The sequence below is a fragment of the Nothobranchius furzeri genome, chromosome 7 (assembly GCF_043380555.1).
Source record: "Nothobranchius furzeri strain GRZ-AD chromosome 7, NfurGRZ-RIMD1, whole genome shotgun sequence".
Lineage (NCBI taxonomy): Eukaryota > Metazoa > Chordata > Actinopteri > Cyprinodontiformes > Nothobranchiidae > Nothobranchius > Nothobranchius furzeri.
In genome coordinates, this window is record NC_091747.1 from 75290967 (window position 1) to 75313451 (window position 22485).

Consider the following 22485-nt stretch of genomic DNA (forward strand, 5'->3'; position numbering starts at 1 on the left):
ATAAAACCTGTAAAACAAAGAGCCAAAAGGGGAGCTAGTCTTAGGCTAGCACATTTAAAATGTTCTGCATGAAAGGGATCCAGACCACAAGCCTTATGGGTCGTTATATCATTAATAACAGTATCACCCTCATACAGATCACTTTTTAAACAGTTGTACAATGTATATTACTGTTGTCTCCACAATGCTGCAATATTGTCTTCAAACGAAACTGTCCTTTTCTTTTTGGGAATAGCAATAAGAAGTAGGTGGGGGAAGAGGAAAGAACAGTGTTTGTGTTCAGAAAATTACAATAGTTACTAAAATTATTCAAGCGAATTCTTTCAAAATAAAACGATGTGGCCTTTTGGTGTTAGTAACAGGGTAAATCATTCTAACAACCCTTTTCTTTCAATGTTAAAATAATAATAATAATAATAATAATAATAATAATAATAATAATAACTTTCTTTTTTCAACAGTGTTGAACACTACGTATATCTGTGTGGACGCAAAATGGAAACTCCAGCTAGCTAACGGACTTGAAACGAATGATCGGATGGAAGAATGGCGCCCTCTAGCGGGGCATTTTGGTTCTTCACTGTGTTCTGGTGAACCATTTGAGATCATTTCCAAACATCAAACAGCAAATAAAATGCACAACGTGAGGTCTTGATATAAAAGTCAGTAAAAAAATGCTATCTCATTCTAATGTTGGTTGTTATTACTACATTGATTCATTTATTACTAAGCTGTTTGTCATTTATTAATGTGTTTTAGTTGGAAAGACAGAAAAAAAACTTGCAAAAATTGAACATTCATGGCAGCTGGAGGCGGAAAAACCATAAATATGACCTTCTATTCGATTTCCCGCAAAATAGCTGAACGTGAGGGCGGGGTGAACGTCATATCCGATGATCAGTGGCCAATCACAGCGCCGCTTTCTCTCACGCTGTCTGTTATTGGCTAACAACTGGCTGCTGCTCTGTTATTCACTTCAAAACTGAAAAAGGCAACAAATCGTTATCATAACACGGATTTATCATAAATGAGTCGGTCGACAGTTTTAAATCCGATTTAAAACCATTTTTGAGGCGGGTGAATGCGGAAAAGCTTGAGTGCGTGAAAACATTTATTTTTAGTAAACTATGCTACCAGTGCTAGCTCTTTAGCCACTGTGTCGTTGGCTCCTCTTCATGGCTTTCTACTGTTGAGTCTGCAGACACATTAATGCCATCAGCCAGGGTGGGTTACCTCTTACTGTGTTCAATTTTTTACACACCATGAATATTAAGTCTTTCTTTATTATCGAGTTTAAATTCGTCGCTGAAATCCAAACATGCTAGTCCTTTGCTAGCTCGAATGCTAATGGGAGTGTGAGCTTTGCGGCTAAGCTAACTTGTTGTTTTTCCACCACCTGTTCTGATCTGGTTCGTGTTCGTTTACTGTGGTCTCGGTTCCAGAGTTCAGGTCCTATCATGAGCGGGGCGAGCTGTAAAGCTAACGGGGCCGTGTACCCCGCCTCATCAGCGGTGATGAACCCGGTGAAGAAGCCGAAGATGGAGCAGATCCAGGCCGACCATGAGCTCTTCCTACAGGCCTTTGAAAGTGAGATTTCGTTGTGATCCGGCTTTACCCTGGCTTTTGTCATCTTACACTCCTCTCATAACAAAACGGCTTATTTATGTTGTCAGACACAGATATTTAGTTATAACAGGGTAACCGAGGGGGGTGTCACCCAGAATGACATCTGTCTCAAGTACCCCCCCCCCCCCCCAACCTTTTGTGTAATGGGACATTCGTCAATAATGTCTCAACCTAATCTGATTATATTGATTTCCCAGAACCAACTCAGATCTACAGATTCCTCCGCACAAGAAACCTGATTGCAGTAAGTGGAAAAACTTCATTTCCCCCCTTTGACCTGTTAAACCTGCATGGAACAAACAGTCTCACATGTTATTTTCTTCTTCCCACATTTAGCCAATATTTTTGCATAGAACTCTTACCTTCATGTCTCACAGAAATGGTCGAACAAATGCCAGAAGGTGCGTTTTATTTTGTTATTTTGGGAAAATGTAAATTTTCCTGCAAATGGAGTAGAAACATGTTTAATTACCCGCTTCTCGTCTCACCTTTGATCTGCAGAAAAACGTTCAAAGTGGACGACATGCTAAAGACCGTGGAGAGGATGAAGGGAGAACAGGATTCTCCAAGGTACCTAGATAAGTTCACACTGCGTTATAGAGGGTTTGGCATTGAATAATTGCTGCCTGTTTTTGAAATCAGTCACTGACTAAAGCTTTTTCCTTTAGCTTGTCTTCACATCTACAGCTAACATTCACCGGGTTCTTCCATAAGGATGGTAAGCAGACTGCTGACTGGATGCATCGTTGATGCCGTGTTAATGTTATAAAGAAATAGTAATAATGTAAATTTTTCATTAACATAAAATCTGCAGGAATTTGGGGCAGAGAAAAATCAAAAATGGTTCAAGTAACTGAATCGCAGTAAATCTTTGATACTTTCTTTCCTCAACGTGATACAAACAGCTCAGTGATTATGTGTTTCATGGGGGCATTTATCACCGTTACACAACAGGCTGAAACTGAAAGGAAATCGGAGTAAAAGACCGATAATCAAGATCCTTTATGATTAAATCGAACATAAAAGATCTTAAACAGCATAGTTAGCTCTGCATCACTGGCTCATGAAAGGAACCACGAGTTGTTAGACTTGAACTCCACAAAGATTTAGAGAATAATCTGAACTACGATGAACTGGTTCAGGGATGTTTTGGATTGAGAGGGAGGTGGGACCTTTGAGGTCAGGAACACAAACCAGCACCTCTACATCTCAGTATAGCTAAAACTAGGGATGGGTACCGAATTCGGTACTTTTTAAGGTACCGACCGAATTCCATAGTACCGACTGAGCACCGATTCACGTCGTTTCAAACGGTGCCTCGTTTTGGTACCCGTCCTTCATAACGAGAACTTGCCAAGACAGCTGCGCATGCGCAAGAGCGTTATGTCATCGCTCGCTGCGAGCCAGTTGTAAACAGAGCAGCATGGTAGAAAGAACGCACACTAAAGCTTGGGTCCACTTCACTAAATGTGATGGGTAACTGGGTGATGATGAAACCAGCGACAACGATCTAAGTGAGACATCCTCATCTTAATCTGCTCCGGTAGGTAAATATAATTAGCTTGATATGTTAGCTTCCGTTTCGCTAATGGTGCGTTCGCTTTCTCCTCGGAACTCCGAATTTCCGACTAGAAGAACATGAACGCGCTCTAAAGTTTGGCTTCACTTTACTAAATGCGACGGGTGATTGGGTGAAGATGAAACCAGCGACAACGATCTAAGTGTGAGGCATCATCGTTTTAATCTGCTCCAGCAGCTAAATAAACTGTTTAAGATAACGTTAGCTTGGTATGTTAGCTTCCATTGCCATTGTTATCAGCTAATGGTGCGTTCGCATTCTCCTCGTAAATTCTAACTTCCCAGTAGGAAAAATAAAATGAAAAAGGACGGCAAAAGGAATGAAGATACACAGTAAATTTAGTTCACAGTAAAGATGTTTGCTTCAGTTTAATTATCAGCTTATAAAACTACAAGGACGATGTTAAAATACAAACAGTTGTATGTTATTTTTCGTGATATTTATCAAATATTGTTATATATTCAGAACAATATATATTTAATTATAAAAATAATTAAAATAATAAACACTCAAAAGTATCAAATTGGTACCGTTAAGTACCGGTATCGATTCCTAGGTACCGGAAATTAGTACCGGATCGATTCAAATGTCAACGGTACCCATCCCTAGCTAAAACACACCCATCCAGTATGTTCCACTACCGCTGCACACATAAACCAACAAACATGTTGTATTTAATGATCTGATGTGCTTTCCTTGTTTTCCAAACAGAAAAGCCATCTCAGAATTCTGAAAACGAACAGAATTCTGTGTCTTTAGAGGTGCTACTTGTTAAAGTCTGCCATAAAAAACGAAAGGTACTGTGAAGTTGAACAAAGATTTGAGACGCGGGTGACTTCTGTCTGCTTGTACTGATGACCGTTTCCTGTTTGCAGGATGTCAGTTGCCCCATTAAGCAAGTGCCTACAGGTAAAAAGCAGGTGCCTTTAAATCCCGACTCTAACCAAACCAAGCCTGGCTCCTGCCCTTCCTTACTCGTCCCCAGCAGTGAGTTTGAGCCCAGCAACAGCCACATGGTGAAGTCCTACTCGCTCCTCTTTAGGATCTTACGCACTGGCAGGACGGAGCCCAGCGGGCTGGTCAACGGGGAAGCCAACGAGAACATCGGTGCGTTTCTGTAGAACTGCTTCATCTTCTGCTTGACCTTTCTAGGAATCGCTCCTCGGTGGACGATGAATATCTAACTCTCTTTGTTTTGTGGTAAGATGTAACAGATACTCCCAGTAGAAGAAAGAGAAATTCATCCCACAGAGAGGAGGAAGAGACCACGGACACTTACATCGCTCAGATGGCCGTCTTTGATAAGAACAGGTAAGCTTTAGTGGCTCCATGGTTTTATTTCCTTCTTGAATTTCATCATCATCATCAAACTTTATTTATAAAGCACTGTTAACAATCAGGTCGATACGTCAAAGTGCTGAAAAGTACACAAAGCCACACTCAAAGAATAAAGTAAAATAAAATCAAGAGCAACCAAACGTTGAGTTAAGATGTTAACTCATTCACTGCCAGCCGTTTCCTGATCACTAACGGCCTTCGCTGCCAGCGTTTCTCACCGTTTTTACTGTTTTTTTAAGAGTCACAGAACGTTGCGCGCTAGCATGATGTCGATGCCAAAACAACCAAAACAAAGAGGAGACTCACCTCTTCCATCAGGAAGAAGCCGTGTGTTTCGAGCGTTATCCGTTCTTTCATAATCCGTTGTTGAATTGTGGTCGGCAGACGCTTTTCCGGTTCGCGCCTCACTTTTTTTTTACAGGAACGGCCCAAAACGATCTAACACATGGATGTGTTGCTTCCTGATCATGTGATCCGTGACGTATGCGGATGAAGATCGGCTTCAGGGCTGAGATGTTTGTTCTCTCAGCGCGGGGGCTCGTTCCGATGCTCAAACAGTAAAAAAATGCAAATGACGACTTTAGTCGTCAATGGCAGTGAATGAGTTAATTAGAGCTTTTACAGCAAATCTTCAAACAAGCTTGGTTATGAACGCAAACACGGTCCTGGAATACACCCCTCCCCTCAGGAAGGATATGGGTCCACAGGAACCGGAAACCCATATTGCCAGAGGAAACGAGAGCACGCTAAACACCAGTTGGTGGTTCCTGACAGTCAGTCCGTGACTTCAAATGGTGTTTGTCTTTTTGGGACTCTGGTAGTTTGGCCTTAAGTTGAAGTGGTAGCAGCCGGCTGTTCGTCCTTCTCTGGTGTTATTGAGGAGAACCTCTCACACCAGTGGTGTTTTGTTGCTGAAGACACGAGTGTGTAATGAGTGGAGGACCCAGGGAACTGCAGCGGTTCGGCAAGACCGACAACTGGGTGGTCCAGTGGTTGCTTTCAGTTCGAAGTGTGTTATTGGCTGAGGTTTTTAGACAAATGCGAGAGAACCACTTTATTAATTTTTTCATTCTAAACAATATATTTATAGCTATACTTTGTTAGAATGTTAAGAGGCATAAAACATGTTTTGAGCTTGCTTCTTTTCCAAATTTACTATAACAGCTTTAACCTCGCGACACATTTCTATAACAGCTGCCTAAAATCGCTAAAGTAATAACTTGGTGTGCAGATCACGTAAAAGCATGTGTATGAAACTGTTTTGAGCCTACATCATGAGCTTAGGGGCCAATGGCATTGACAGAATGTTCCAGAGTTTTGAACCAACAGCCCCAATGCCCAATCCCTGTGTAGTTTCTTATTAGATGAGAGAATGACCAGGAGATGCGAGCTTTGGGAGGGGAGAGAAGGAGAAGGTTCATACGAGTGAATCAACTCAGACAAGAATGAAGGCGCCCCTTCATGTAGTGCTTTATGCACAAAGACCAGGGCCTTCGTTCCTCAGATGTTCGCAGAAACTGGCCGATATTTCTTCCTATGAATGTTCGTACTGCCTAGGGTTGCGCGATATTAGGAAAACCTGCGATATGTGATAACAGTGATTAATATTGCGATGACGATGTTACTTGTGATAAATAAAAACTTAACTAAGGAACAAAAATAATCAAAAATAAAAAAAATGACAAATCATAAAAATGAGAAAAGCAAAAGATGTGAGGAAAGGGAAAAAGAAAATGAACAAGAAAAGGTAACCAGTGGATCCCGGGAAAAGCAGAATCAGCAGAACAAAGCTAACTCAGGTGGTTTTCTACAGGAGACTGCAGCTGCTAGACGGGGAGTATGAGGTGTCCATGCAGAGGATAGAGGAGAGTCCCGTGAGCAAGAAACGAGCCACGTGGGAAACTATTCTGGATGGGAAGGTAGGAGACAAGTCTCGGTGTCTCTGGAGGACAGACTCCTGTCTTTGTGTGAAGTTTATCATGAGTTTGTTTTCTTAACTTGACTTCGATGTGACAAAATTCAGAATGTCTTATAAATTTACTGTATGATTGTTAATCCTAATCTGTAATTATAGAATCGAATTAAGTATTTTTTTTTCCAGTTAGGCCTGGGATGATGAGAAGTTTTGCTGGATGATATATTGTCTAACAAGTTATTGACGATCAACGATATTATTGTCGACATTATTGAGACCAAAATAACCACTTTTGTTATGTTAATATATCATAAAAATGCAAGTACTCCCTTTAAAATACAACAATTAAACCTTTATTTATCATTGGAATGTCCAGAACCACAAATTAACTAAATAAATAAATAAAACAAACAAAAAAGTAATAAATAAAAAAATACTTTCACCTTCTGTTAGAAAATTTTGCACCAAAAGCAATAAAATAGACCCCGTCTCTCCAAAACAATAAATACAATGGCTTACCCAGTGTCAGCAACCAAAACTTCACTTCAGTAATGATAAATAATAATAATAAGAGTTGTACATTTCTTAACCTCGATAAAATGAGGCTGGAAAATTATTGAGTTCATTTTCATCCATGGTACGATTAACTGATTATTGATTACTGTCCCAGCCCTATTCCCAGTACAAACGCACTATAAAGCATCAAGAGTTATTTTACACTCAAACATAAAAGTAAAATCATTTCTAGTCACAAATGGCAGCGCAGAAGTGCTTTATTCAGGTTAAATCTGCAGCAGCTTTATTAAATATATCTTAAAGAATTATAAATGCTTTAATGGTCATGAAGAGTCTTCCACTTTTCATATAATTGTTCAGGAACTAATATTTATGGTGGAGATGTGCTGGTGGGAGTTGGCAGAGTTTATCTCACTTTTTGTGACGCGCTGATTTTGGTTTTATTCAGATAATATTCTCAGGAATATAATTAGCATCACTTTATAGTTGTTGTTGTTGTTGTTTTTTCTTGATCTTGGGTAAATAAAACATGTACTGGAATAAACATCATAAAAAATTCATGATTGTTTGGTATGCCCAAGGTTTAACCTTCAGTTTTTGATTTTATTGTTTCTCAAAGCTATCAGTTATGATTTAAAGCAACACTAAATAAGTTTCCCGCTTCTCCCTCTTTATGGTTGAAAGCCAGATTAAAACCGCTGTAAACAACCCTGTTGCAGCCTGCTGTAGCTAGCACTAACAACGAGCTAATGCTAACACTAGCCAACCGATACTAAATAAGCCATGAAGTAAAACAGTACACACTGTTGGACAAAACATTATACTTTACAAGTCGAGTAGCAACAAAGCCAGGTCACCATCAGTCCGTCATTTCATAGCCTCTTTTAGAGTGTAGGCCGTTCACTCTGGTTTTAGCTTGCTGATTCACCTCTAAACATATTACTCTCTAAAGCTTGGTTTATGCTTGACACATTCACTTTCCGCGTGGTGATGCGGCTCGCGGATGGAACGCACTTCACAACTCGCAGCGTTTATGGTTCGTGCGGCTCGTCTCTGCGGTGAGCCAATATTCTCCCAAACTGTAGGGGGCAGCATGGAGCTCTACAGCATGCATCCAACACTACACCATAGTAGAAGTAGAAGTAACAGTTGTTTACAACATGGCATTCCAGCATTTTTAACAGCGTCCTCGTCTTTTCCGACAGTGCGAGCTATTTCTCTCCAAGAATTATTAACAACATGTTGATCACGGTGATCTTTGAGAGCTGAATCATACAAATGTCTGTATTTACGAACCTCTGCCATACTAGTTCTTGCCGGTCCGCCATGTTTTTCCGCGTCCGACCGTCCGCGTGGTTAGAAATTTTCCTAGGTGCGCGTTGCGGAAATTTTGGGCCGTGCGGAGACGCGGTGGAGGGGCGTGGTTGTTAAAATGACGCAATTTCGCCGCGCGGAGCCGTGCGAACCTCGCTGACGCGTCAAGCATAAACCAACCTTTACATTTACTTCCAGGCTCCACCATGAAGCTACCAAAAAAATAAAATTATTCTTGTTTTTTATTGACAGCCAACCGAAAAAGCTAACTGCTAGCCTTTATATTGGCTTCCAGCACAGTAAACAGCCATTGCCATAAAGCAGGTAGAGGCCTCCCATTAGTGTTCTGACCCGAACCATAAACTGTTGAGTGCAGTTTCAGTCAGCAGAGAGCTACAGAGGGCTGTCCAATGTGGCATTGCTCAAGTTTCTGGCTCAAGAACCACTGAAACCAGTTTGAAATAAATAGCTTAAACACTAAACGCTCTTCTGTGTTGCTTTAATCAGGGTTCGTACGGTCATGAAAAACCTGGAAAAGTTATGGAAATTGAATATGCAATTTCTAGGTCCTTGAAAAGTTCATAAAAAATAATATCCTCTGTAAAGTTTTGGAAAAGTCATTGAAATATTGTTCGGATAATATTTTGGATGTGTAAAATATAAAAGATACAATAGCGTACTATGATTAAAATTTACATTGCCACAGAAGTGCAACGTGACGCTCTCGCTGCTGCTGTCCGACTCCGTGTGCACCGCCACGTTCGATTTCTGTTTACTAAATGCGTGCACCGCATTGGGCTAAAACGATCACGTGTGAGCCGCGTTACCAATGTATCATTACTCTCAAAACAAACTAGTCCCAAATTAAAACGACGATCGTAATAAAACGGCTTTACCAAAAGGAGGAGAGGTTTACTTTTGAAAAACATATGAATGTACTTTTATGAAGCAAATGGCAAGTGGCCACAAGAGCTCGGAAGGAGATGAAACGAAAATGGGGTTCACCTGACGGCCTATGATGAGTTTACGTTACCGTAAAGTAGGCCGAGTGTTCATTGGTTCATTGTTTGGCGGTGTCTCAACTTGTTATCCAACGTGGATTTTAAAATGCTGCGAAATGCCGGGGAAGTGCAGTTTTAACAACGAGTGGCTTCTCAAGGAGAAGTATCAACTGTGGCTACTGAAAGACCCTGACAAGAAACGCGCAAAATGCAGACTTTTCTCCAAGTCCTTCGATATAAGCGGCATGGGAGAGGCGGGGCTGGTAAGCTACATGAAAGGGAAAAAACACACTGCAGCTGCCGAACGCTGCAGAAGCCTGTCATTGGGCGAGTTTTTTAAAACAGGCAAAGATGGTGTTAGTGCAGTTTCCTCCGCACCGACACAGACGGTTGTTGATGCAGCGGCTGCAATTTCCACGGCAAGGCAGACAGTCATGGATGCATCTACAACAACAGAAGTTCTCAAAGCTGAAGTGTTGTGGGCATTAAAAGTAATGAACTCTCACTACTCTTACAAGTCATCAGAAGACGTAGCTCTTCTTTCCCAGGCAATGCTTCCTGACAGTCAGATTGCATGTGGTGAGACAAAAATACAGCTATGTGTGCACATATGGACCAGCCACGTATTTTAAGAAGCTGATACTGAAGGACGTGTCGCAACAAACGGCATATGTTGTTTTATTCTATGGAAGTAAACATTTGCAGTCGAAACAAATGGACATTCATGTTAGACTGTGGGATGGACCAGAGGTCAAAACTAAATATATTGGCTCTGAATTTTTGGGACACTCAACGGCGCCGGATATAATTCAAAAACTGAGCAATATTCTCTCCGAGACGGGGCTGCGCAATCTCCTGCAACTGTCCATGGACGGGCCACATGTTCATTGGAACGTTTTTGAACTGACTCAAAAGGAGATGAATAAGCAAGTAGACAAGGAGCTTCTCAACACTGGTTCATGCGGTTTACACGTTGTTCATAACTTATTTAGAGATGGAGCAAAAGCTACAGGCTGGGAAATCAAACACATCCTGTCAAGCCTGTATTGGCTATTTCATGACTGGCCCGCTCGCCAAGAGGATTTTGTTGCCGCAGCTGGATGCAGCACTGCAGCGCTCAAGTTCTGTAGGCACTGCTGGCTTGAAAATGTAAATGTTTCCGACCATGCTTTGCAGCTGTGGCCCCATGTGTAAGCCTATGTAAAGCTGGTGCGCAAGGGAGAGCTACCAAATCCGAAGACTTAATCTTTTGAGGTTGTGAAGAACAGTGCACAGGATCCTCTTTTCGTCCCAAAAGTGATAATCTTCAACAGCGTCGCACCGTGAGACGGCCCTGTTTCTAACGCTGTACCACACGGATAAGCCTATGTTACCCTTCCTCAGCGGAGACATCTACAGTCTGATGAAAGGTAAGCCTTCTCATGTCATTGCACTGTATTATTGGGTGTTTTAATCAGGGACATCATTCGTATTGACTGTTGCAGTAAGAATGTTCATGCTTAAGTTTTATGTCGTTCAGGTCTCGTGGAGCGATATATGAAGGCCCAACAGCTGAAGGAAGCCAACACAATTTTCAAGCTCCTCCAATTTCCACTCCTGGACAGCAGTTTACACAAGGATACCCACAAGGTTAGTAGGGGTGAGACAATACACACAATTAATAATCTTATGCATACCAAGATGCAATGTTTCTGAAATAGGGTTGTCACGGTGTGAAAATGTAACCTCACGGTTATTGCGACCAAAATTATCACGGTTTTCGGTATTATCGCGGTATTTTTTTTAAACGTGCTACATTTTCACACAATTAAATAAACCCTGTATGTCAGGAAATATTGTCCTCAGTTTGTGTCTAAATGTTGCCTAAAATGTGTTATTTTGTAATTATGTTGTTTGTTTACATTTTTTCCCTTTAGTCTTTAAAATACCAATATTTGCCCATAACTTCTTATTTTATGTCTGTTTGATGTCATCATTTTAGAAATATTAGATCAAATGATACTCAGTACTCAAGTAGCCTTCTAATCAGATACTTTTTACCCTTACTTGAGTAATAAACCCTATATCAGGAAAATATTGTCCTCGGTTTGTGTCCTTCCAGTGAGCTTTGCAGATTTGGGAAAATGTCATCAGGCAGTAATCGTTGTTAAATTCATAATTATTCTCGGAGAGACCAACTCTTATCTGCCCCTGGGAGCCCCGTAATGCATAGTGTCATTTCAACATGGGGGTGTCCGCGACACGGTTTATATGCAGGTAGCGGCGCTGCGGCTGCTTCATATAGCGACTCGTTGCGTTCTCCCTCAACCCAAATCCTCGGATCACACATTTTAGCTAAAACGCTAACGTTAGCTTGCCTTGCGTTGACTGTAGAGTTGTAAGTGATGGTCACGCAGATGTGTCATGAGATTTGAAGCGTTGCTGCCTTTCACAGACACTTTTTCTGCACGTGCTGCAAACAGGATAGCCGTCTTCTATCAACTGTCCCTCGGCATTCTTCAAATATCTAAAAGATGCCCGTACTTCCCACTTTGTCTTCTTTGAGGGATAATAAATGTCCTGAGCACTGCCGTCTCCTCCTTTGGCCGTTATTTCAGCTTTAGCTTCAAGAAAGTTGTGGTTGTAAACAACAAAGTGCGCATGTGCCGCCGGCAACTTCAGCAGATGATACGGTGGCTGGTAAGGGTCACCGCGCCTACACCGCAGCCACGGTAACCCCACCAAGATAATATAGTTTTTTTAAAACAAGACGTTTATTATTATTGTCAACTTTTTTATCGGGGTTTACCGCTACACCGGTTACCGTGACAACCCTATTCTGAAATGATACTCCCACAGTGAAATACTCATTTAGTTAGTGAAAAGTGGAAAATATGCATATTAATTAATAGCAAATATCACTGCAATATATCAAATGATAACTGCAATAAAATGAGGCTTGTGAATTCAAATGTTATATTGAACTATTTTACTGTAATTCTACGCACTCAGCTTGCCAAGATTCCTTGTACTTCTGCTGTGAGCTCTTACTCTAAACTCTGCGTGTGATTAATGACACAATGAAATGTAACACTAAATGTATTTTTGATGAATCACTGATTATTTCCTGATGCATAGCCCAAACATTTCACCATTTCGTATTACAATAATTCATAACTATATTTTCACTCATCCCTAAAGGTCAGCATGGGATTTTCTGCTGAAACCTGTCTGAACCAACTGAAATCCACCAACAAGATGTCAGAGAGGCAGGCACTGGAAATCAACAGGGAGTGCAAGACATTCTTGATTACCGTCCTAGGATAAGAGCCCTGTGCAGCATCAGCTTGTGAGAAGTGTGCAGTGCCTGGACCCCAGGAACAGGGCTGAATTCAAAGAGAAGTCATTGATTCAAATGAAAAGGGTGCTACAAAATCTTGTTGCAGCCAATCGTGTGGATGAGAGAGCCTGTGATGATGTCCTTCGAGAATTTGGACAGTTTTGTGATTTTGCCTCACTTCAAGACCGCTTCAAGAATTTTGATCCCAAAAAGACGGGGTGGACACTGTTCTGTACAAGTCCATGGGAATCACCAGAGCTTTCGCTAATGTGTGGAACTTGGTGAAGATGCTTTTGGTTCTCTCTCGTGGACAGGCCAGTGTTGAGAGAGGATTCTCAATTAATAAGGAGCTGATAGTTGAGAACCAGAAAGAAGCCTCTCTGGCTGCCCAAAGGCTCATTGTTGGCCATATCAGAGCGGTTGGTGGTGTAACAAATGTACAAATCACCGAAGAACTGTTGATATCTGAGTCCGGAGCAAGGCACAAGTACCACAGCTACCTAGACGACTAGAGGAGGGCTGCTGAACAGAAAAGGCAGGGACAAAAGAGAAAAGCCCTGGCAGATGAGTCGGATGAGTTTAAAAGGAAGAAGGTGAGAGCAGAAAGCGACATTGCCGCGTCAGAGAAGGCAGCTGATGAGTAGGCTGATAAAGCCGAATCTACTGGAAAACTGACCTTCATCACAAAATCCAACAGTTTGCGTCGCACTGCCAAAGAAAAAAGCTTCTCTTCAAGACATGGACGAGCACAGTGATGCTACGCTTTCTCAGATGAAGCAGTAAAGGTGGTTACTTTGTGACATGCCAGGAGAGGATATTACAGAGATTAATTTCTCACTATGTTCCAGACTAATGTTCAGGCTCTTGTTTGAGGAGTACAGTGATCCCTCGTTTATCACGGTAGATGCTTTCCAGACCTGGCCGCGATAGGTGAAAATCCGTGAAGTAGGGGCACCATATTTACAGTATTTATTTAACAGGTACGTATTCAGTATTCAGACTTTTAAAACCCTCCCTTTACATAGTACTGTATTTTTACTTGGTTTTTTTATAGTTTTATTACAAAAAGTGCATTTTATGATGAAGTTGATGAAAAAAAACAGGAATTTCTTGATATTTCGCATAGAAAAGTACCGCGAATCGGTGAAAAATACCGCGAATCGGCGAATTTCCCTTGAATAAGGCTCCAAAGAAAAAATCTGCAGTGTCGTGAATCCGCGATAAACGAACCGCAAAGTAGCGAGGGATCACTGTAACATTTAATTTTGCGAAGCCTATTTTAGTTTATGTAATGTGTTATTTTGGTGAAAAGTGAATACACGTAGGGCATTATAACAAAGATCCATTCTACATTAAGTTCAAGATTTTGCACATTTTATGTTTTAAGAGAACATTTATTTTTGGAGAATTTATATTTGTTTTAATAAGAATGCGAGTGCACTTTATTTTTCTTTATTTTTATATGTTTATGCAGCGTAGATACTGGTGTTCCTGTCCCTTAAGCACCTTATGTTCTCCATTTCTATTGCTCTCTGATGGGGAGAAGTCAGACGGTTCATCTGTTAAAACCTTATTAGTGCAATAAATCCTTACACCGTGTATCAAGATGTGTCTGGGTTTGATTTAGAGGCACCAACTACGATGTCCGGCTGAAATGTGTTCATATTTGGTCTTGGAAGTTCAGTGAATGGTTATGGAAAAGTCGTAGAAGAGTTATGGAAAACCATAGCTAAAAAGTGTACGGACCCCGTTTAATTCTTCGGTAACTTGAGGAACTTCGTCTAACCGAGGTGTGACGTAACGCCGCTCCCGTTACTTTCTGACCGTCCCACAGAGACTTCCACCATTTGAGGCGTTTTCTCAGGGACCCACGCTGCAGTTCACACTGCGCTGGACAGGCGACGCTCACGGGAAGTCCACCGCCCCCGTGGCCAAACCCCTGGCTACCCGCAACTCGGACAGCTTCACCCCAATGGAGACCAGAACCAGCCACCACCGCGCCGCCCTCATGAGTAAGAACAGGGTTATGTTCTTTATCAGACCCGCTGGTTTAACCTGTCAGCTCGGCTTTATTGTCCAGCTAACCCAGCATGAATCTTTTATCTGTTATATATATAAACATATATTCTTGGTTAGCAGGTGTTTGATTTCACGTTTCCTGTCCGAGGGGACCAGTGTCGCATGTTTTAGACGTAACAGGATAACGCAGGTTTTTGTTTTAATTCTTTGTGATGTGTTTCTCTGTTGCTGCCAGCAGTGAAAGAGTCGGTCCGCTCAGACATTCAGACGAGGAAAGAGCTGGTCCCAAGTGAGCCGCGGCAGAAGCTACGCATTTTTTATCAGGTACACCTCCCTACAGACGAGGAGCCCGTTAGGGCCGGGTCGTTGGATTACCAGAAGCTTTTACTAGATTGCAATGATCTCTGGTGTTTTCTAACCCAGCTGCATGGCGGCATAGTTGGTAGAACTGTAATGCACCAAAGGTCACAAGCTCAAATCCTGGGCGTGTCCATTTGGCTTGGTTAGTATGTTCTCCTCGTGCTTTTTCTTCCTACTGACCAAAAACATGCACGTCAGGTTAACTACAGACTCAAAATTGTCCCTGTGGTGTGAGTGAGTGTGTGTCTGGTTGTTTGTCTTTGTGATGGACAGATTTGTCCAGGGTGTCCCCCAACTCTCGCCCGATGAAGTTAGACACCACAGCTCCCATGACTTGGGATGGGTGCCGAATACAGCACTTTTTACGGCACCGATCAAATTCCGTGGTACCGTCCGAGGACTGATTCCCGTGATATGAAACGGCATCTTGTTTCTGTACCATAGAGTCCGGTACCTGTCCTTCATTAACAAGAACTTGCAAGACAGCGATTTGCCAAGATGGACAGCAGCACATGTGCTAGAGCATTATGTCATCAGTCGCTGAGGGCGAGCTGTAAACAAAGCAGCGCGGTTAAAAGAAAGCCTCTAAAGTTTGGATCTACTTCACTAAATGCGATGAGTGACTGTGGGGTGATGACAACATTGGCAACAATCTAAGTGAGACATCGTCATTAGGGATGAGCCGGATACTCGTTTCAGACGAGTATCCGGTACGGATAAAGCGTTTTTGACGAGTACGAGCATGAAACGATTAAAACTCGTAAATATCTGTAATCGTGCTGTAGGAAAATCCTCATTGGGTAACTGACTGTCTTCACGCTCTGTGATTGGCCAGTCACATAGAGCGCCCGCCCCTCCATACACACAAAACTCTCTAGCCGGCCGGGAGAGCAGTCCGTCCGGCTCATCCACGCACACACACACAGACAGTAACGGATCTCGCTGTGCTTGCTTCACTGGTGCTCACGTTTCTTCAGTTTTCCCTAGGTTTTCTTCAGCTCGCCTCTTTTTCAGTTGAATATTTAAAGTTGCTTTTTTTGTAACTTACATGGTGCATTTGACAAGACCGAGCTGACGTGCTGCATCATTCACTCACTACCTCCGCTCCGGTCGGGTTTTTTATTTTTTTTTACTCCCTCTCTCTCCCTCTCTATCTCTCTCAGACACACACACACCTCAATCCACATTGTTTTGTTTAACTTTGTGTGGGGCAAAATGCCAAGAACATTAAGAAAAAATCATTTTAATCAAATTAAAAATAAAAATATTTATAAAAAGTTGTGTCTGGTTCTAGCATTTCATATTTCCTAGTTCCTACTGCATGAGTTCAGATGTATTAATCCATGCACTTAAATATTAATGTTCTGATTTTATTGAAACACTTGTTCTGAAACAGTTCCTTTACTATTGTGATCAAAAATATTTCATCTCAATTCTGAGGCTGCTCTGTAAATAGTTTTCAAATAAACAATACACATATCAACTTCTGATCAATCCATATCAATTTCAGACTTAAAATAATATATTGATGTAAACCACACCCACTTCCGGTTAAACCACGCCCACTTCCGGGTTATGTCACGCCCATTCCGAGTACAGATACAGATAATTTAGTTGGTTGAACAGATACAGATAGTGGTGTACTCGCTCATCCCTAATCGTCATCTTAATCTGCTCCAGCAGGTAAATAAACTGTTAATGTTAGCTTGATGCTTTAGCCTCCATTGCTATCATCTAGTGGTGCGTTCGCTTTCTCCTCAGTACTCGGAAATTCCGACTTCCGAGTAGGAAAAATCAGCTGAAAAATAACGGCAAAAGGAGTGAAGATAAACAGTAAATTTGGTTCAGAGCAAAGATGTTTGCTTCAGTTTACTTTAGCAGTTTATAATTCTACAAGGCCCCGCCCACCACACCATTGCTCCAGAGGGGAGGAGAGGAAAAGGAATACATGGAGCTGGGTTTTAGTTTGTGAAACACCACAATGTTAAAATACAAACAGTTGTGTGGTATTGAAGTTTGTTTTAGTTTCATTTGTATGTATCATCATGGTCCCCTCATCAGAGTTATTCCAGAGGGCGTAGAAGACACGGAGGAGCTGAGAACCTGATGTCCTCTCTCTGTCTGTCTCCGTCTTCTGAGCTGACGACAATACTGGGACATGTGGCTGACATGTCTCGGTCTTTGTCTCTTCTCAGAGGAACAGAAACTTGTTAGCAGAAGGTAAACAAAGGCTTTGCTACTCTGAGAGCAGGGACACGTAGAAAACATGCAGCCACTGAGGCCTTCAAGGACCAGGTCTGCTCCCCTTGTTAATGTTCAAAGTTACTGGTACTTTCATTTGCTGCAGGTTCACTTGCTGGGGAGGGTGTGTGTGTGTGTGTGTGTGTGTGTGGGGGGGGGTGCTTCTAACCTTTTTGACCCTTGACCCGTTTTCATGTCTGACAACACTACCATGATAAAACAGCAGTATGTTATATAAACATTGTATTTATCATATATGGTTTTATATTGAGAAACAATTAAATTAAGATTAAATTAATTATTAAAAAAGTATCACATTGGTACCGGTATGGAGTCCTGGGGACCGGAAATAAGTACAAAATCGATTCAAATGTGAAAGACACCCATCCCTACCTGTGACCCTAGGATGAAGCGGTTTGAACGTTGGATGGATTACTGACCCTGTAGGAATCAGCGTTTTAGATCTGTTGTGGGTCAAAGGCCTGGTGGTGATGGTGTGATCTGTTCCTGATTAGTTCCTGTACAACAACAACACGCGGCAACAGACGGAGGCCAGAGATGACCTCCACTGTCCCTGGTGTACCCTGAACTGCAGCAAACTCTACAGCCTGCTGAAACACCTCAAACTCTCACACTCACGCTTCATCTTCAACTATGTGGTAAGTGTGTGTGTTCTATTTAATGCAGCTCAGTAAATGTGTGTAAAACCACATTAGATGTTATGTTTTATTATATTCTGCATCTCTTTTCCTGTGGACTATGTTTCTGTAAGCAGTATGAAAACCAACAGTAGCTGTCCCGTCAATGTTTCCCCGTCCACGTGCGCAGCTGTGTGGATCCTTCTTTACCTGCTGTAGCAGGCTGCTGCCACTAGAGGGCAGTGTCAGAATGATGTGAAAATCCCTGAAACACTCCTTGCTCTTCATTTGCATTTTGTTTTTTGATATTTTTGTTTCTTAATATGCGAAATACAGTAACTACAATACAGCCGATGTCTTCTTTTCTTTTCTTACTCGGATTTGCTGAGCTGTGAGGAGTCTCTGTCTGGCTCAAACTAGGTATGGGTACAGAATTCTGTACTTTTTAAGGTACCGACCGAATTCCATAGTACTGACAGAGCACCGATTCACATCATTTCAAACGGTGCCTCGTTTCGGTACCCGTCCTTCACAACGAGAACTTGCCTAGACAGCTGCGCATGCGCAAGAGCGTTATGTCGTCGGTCGCTGCGAGTGAGTTGTAAACAGAGCAGCATGGTAGAAAGAACGCACGCTAACGCTTGGGTCCACTTCACTAAATGTGATGGGTAACTGGGTGATGATGAAACCAGCGACAACGATCTAAGTGAGACATCCTCATCTTAATCTGCTCCTGTAGGTAAATAAAATGTTTAAGATAACGTTAGCTTGATATGTTAGCTTCCATTTCGCTAATGGTGCGTTCGCTTTCTCCTCGGAACTCCGAATTTCCGACTAGAAGAACATGAAAAGTTTGGCTTCACTTTACTAAATGCGACGGGTGATTGGGTGAAGATGAAACCAGCGACAACGATCTAAGTGTGAGGCATCATCGTTTTAATCTGCTCCAGCAGCTAAATAAACTGTTTAAGATAACGTTAGCTTGATATGTTAGCTTCCATTGCTACCATTGTTATCAGCTAATGGTGCGTTCGCTTTCTCCTCGGAAATTCTAACTTCCCAGTAGGAAAAATCAAATGAAAAAGGACGGCAAAAGGAATGAAGATACACAGTAAATTTAGTTCACAGTAAAGATGTTTGCTTCAGTTTAATTATCAGCTTATAAAACTACAAGGACGATGTTAAAATACAAACAGTTGAATGTTATTTATCGTGGTATTTATCAAATATGGTTATATATTGAGAAAAATATATGTTTTTATTATAAAAGAGAATTAAAATAATAAACACTCAAAAGTATCGAAAATTGGTACCGTTAAGTACCGGTATCGATTCCTAGGTACCGGCAATTAGTACCGGATCGATTCAAATGTCAAAGGTACCCATCCCTAGCTCAAACTGACTTTACAGCGTTGAACTGTTGATTTTATCCTGCGACGATTCCTAATGTCCTGATCTTTTCTCCAGCCTCACCCCAAAGGAGCGAGAATAGACGTGTCTATCAATGAGTGCTACGACGGCTCTTACGTGGGAAACCCTCAGGACATCCACAGCCAGCCCGGCTTTGCGTTCAGCCGCAACGGCCCCGTGAAGAGGACTGCCGTCACCCACGTACTGGTTTCCAGGTAAACACCAGCAGGGAAACGGCTGTTTCTTTGGTCAAAGGTTATGTGTGCACAACTGAGCAACCAGTGAAAAATAATAATCCACTCATGAAACAGAAACCAGCTGAGTAAAACACCATAAACGACACATTATTTGTTTTAATCATGATACATATTGAATTTGAACCTTTATGGTCCCGTTTTCCACTAATAGTCCACGTTCTGTTTTCTGTTTCGTTCAAGGCCCAAGAGGACCAAACCAAGCCTGTCCGAGTTCCTGGAGTCTGAGGACGGCGAGCTAGAGCAGCAGAGGACGTACGTCAGCGGACACAACCGCCTGTACTTCCACAGTGACAGCTGCATGCCCCTGCGGCCTCAGGAGATGGAGGTGGACAGCGAGGACGAGAGGGATCCAGAGTGGCTCAGAGAGAAGACGGCTACGGTGAGACGCTGCTTCTCCTTCAGTCCTCCTGTGACCTGCTTCACGCGGGCTTTGTGCCGTTTATGAGATGAGATAACTAGTAAAATGCAGCAGCTGCTTCATCTGCTTTCACCTGCTTGGTAATCAGCTGCTAAAAAGTGCCAAATCTCTGCGTCATGCATTTGTTGACATAAAGGATGTTCAGTTCATAAAAGTGTTTTATACTCGCAGCAATTGGACGAGTTCACAGATGTGAACGAAGGAGAGAAGGAGGTGATGAAGCTGTGGAACCTTCATGTCATGAGTAACGGGTCAGTTTAAAGTCCTCCATCTTGTTTCTGACATTTAAAAAACAACATCTGGAGTAATGCCGTTTCAGTGTATTGTCATCCTGCTCTCGTGTTTATGTGGGAGTGAAGTTTAGGCTTTTATTTTGAAATAACTAATGAGAGGTGCAGCATAACGTGTCTAAAAATGGACAATAAATATTTCCCACCCGTTCTGCTCTTTAACCTGCAGCTTTATATCAGACAACCAGATGAAGCAGGCCATCATGCTTTTTGTGGAAAACGACGGCGCTCACATCATTCGCCGCAACCTCTGCCGCAACTTCCTCCTGCACCTGGTGAGCATGCACGACTTCAACCTGGTGAGCACGGCCACCATCGACTGCGTCATGGGACGCCTGCGAGAGATCCAGGACGAGCTGCCGGACGTGGAGGAGGACCAGCCGGATCAGACTGCGGGATCGGCAGCAGCGTGCAACGGCAGCGCCGTCGCATCCAGCGGGGCGAAGCAAGGCAAGAGGACAAAAAGCGCGTTGATGGACTGACGTGAGGCGGTGGGATGGGAGCGGTGATCAGTGCGGTTGTTAGTTTTCTCCTTACTGGTGCTTAGGTAGGTGGAGCGACTGGGAGCTGACCAGTACACAAACTGAACTGGTTTCTAAAAACACGCAGAGCAAGCCAAATATGAACAATAATCAGAACACACACTCAGATCAGGAGTCTGGGGAATGGATGATGGAAGTAATCCCACCTTCACGCATTTCACCGAAGCCGCTGGAGTGGGCGGATGAGCAGGGTGGATCCTGATGTGGCTGGACTGACCAACAGCTTGTTGCTATTGGCGACCGTAAGAGGACCACAGTTAAAACTGTCTCTGTCCAGTTTGTTCACCGATTAATCAAGTTTGAGACTCTTAGCTGATTATTTTAGCACTTCTTCTGGTATCTAGAATGTTTTAAAGGAGAATTGTGTCGCGTCCTACATCGAGAAGTTCTACTTTGAAATGTGAGGCGTTTAATTTAAAGAGCCGTGCAGGAGAGGGGAGTCATGTATGTATGTATAAACCCAGAGTGATCAGCGGTCACAGCTGTAGTGCTTTCGAGTCTTCATCCTGGACCGGAGGGGAAACCCAGGTCACTCCCTAACCCGTCTGCATCGACGCGACTTCGAATCAAACACCAGGGGAATGATTTGACTTGTCCTAAAACCAGCAGCACATCTCTCTGGTAGGATGATAATTAAAGGCAGCAGCTTCTTTTTAAAGGAAAAGTTTGTTTTTTTAAAGAGTTATCAGTATTAATAGGTGAAAAAAATAAATGTGTATTCATGTAATCACATTAACTGTTTAGGTGTTAAGTAACCAACTAGTCTGTTTATTAGACATGGGTTCAGGTCAGATCTCTGTTTCATGCCAAAGGGGAGTCTTCACCAATCTCTTAGCTGTCTGCATCTCTTTGTTCCTCCATAACTGTTTTTGTTTGTTTTCTCCGTAGTCGGGTTTTATTGTTCAAATACAAACTGGTTTGAAACCGATTCCCTTAGTTTACGACTGCATTACCAGTACAGGTTTCCTCTCTTCACTGGTTTTAATGAGGTTAAAGGGAGACATCATCAACATTATTGTCAACATTTGTGAAGTACACAAACGCAAATGAGGTGTTTTTTATATTTAAAGAAATAAAATACACTTTCCCTTATTGAAGCCTGTTATTTCTTGGGAACCAGAGTTGTTGATTATTCTTACTAACTCATCACTGCCGGTTTTACTGTTCAGTAGCATGGGTTAAGAATTTAAGTGGTTTCATTATAAACTACTCGGAACTTCTGTCTTCAGACTGAGAAAATAAACCAAACTACATCAGAAAGTCAGATTTCCTGGTCAGAACCGTGGCTGAAGGATTTCAAACGTCACTTCAGCCCTTTGCACAATAATTACAAAACATGGGTAATTTTTTGTTTTGTTTTTTTTGTACGAGAGTGATGCTACATAGGTTTTGTAATGTGGACAACAAAAAGGAGATGACTAGATTTTAGGAGAAACTGGAATACCATCCATTCTTCCACTTATCCAGAGTCGGGTTGCGAGGGCAGCAGCAGCAGCAGGGAGGTCCAGACTTCCTTCTCCCCAGCCACTTGGGCCAGTTCCTCAGAGAGAATCCCAAGGCGCTCCTTGGCCAGCTGAGAGACGTCGTCCCATCAGCATGTCTTGGGTCTTAATTTGGGTCTCCTCCCAAATTGGACTTGCCCTGAAAACCTCACCAGGGAGGCGTCTAGGTGGCATCCTAACTAGATGCCCAAGCCGCCTCA

The 22485-nt window shown here is 42.3% G+C and overlaps 1 protein-coding gene across 2 annotated transcripts; it reads left to right on the forward strand.

The window, feature by feature from the left end:
* Positions 1-994: 994 nt before the first annotated feature.
* On the forward strand, positions 995-20986 carry suz12b (SUZ12 polycomb repressive complex 2 subunit b). Of its 2 annotated transcripts, none has more exons than XM_015954264.3 (17): positions 995-1224; positions 1443-1587; positions 1824-1870; positions 1963-2027; positions 2128-2196; positions 2295-2344; positions 3917-4002; positions 4081-4312; positions 4411-4516; positions 6357-6462; positions 14443-14620; positions 14863-14951; positions 17744-17887; positions 19334-19491; positions 19714-19912; positions 20123-20202; positions 20411-20986. In XM_015954264.3, exons 1-17 carry the CDS (start codon positions 1210-1212, stop codon positions 20721-20723), a joined length of 2082 nt encoding a protein of 693 aa, XP_015809750.3. In that variant the 5' UTR covers positions 995-1209; the 3' UTR covers positions 20724-20986. The 2 variants fall into 2 exon arrangements, with proteins under 2 accessions (XP_015809750.3, XP_015809751.3); XM_015954265.3 differs by having other exon boundaries at positions 14866-14951.
* Positions 20987-22485: the final 1499 nt, after the last annotated feature.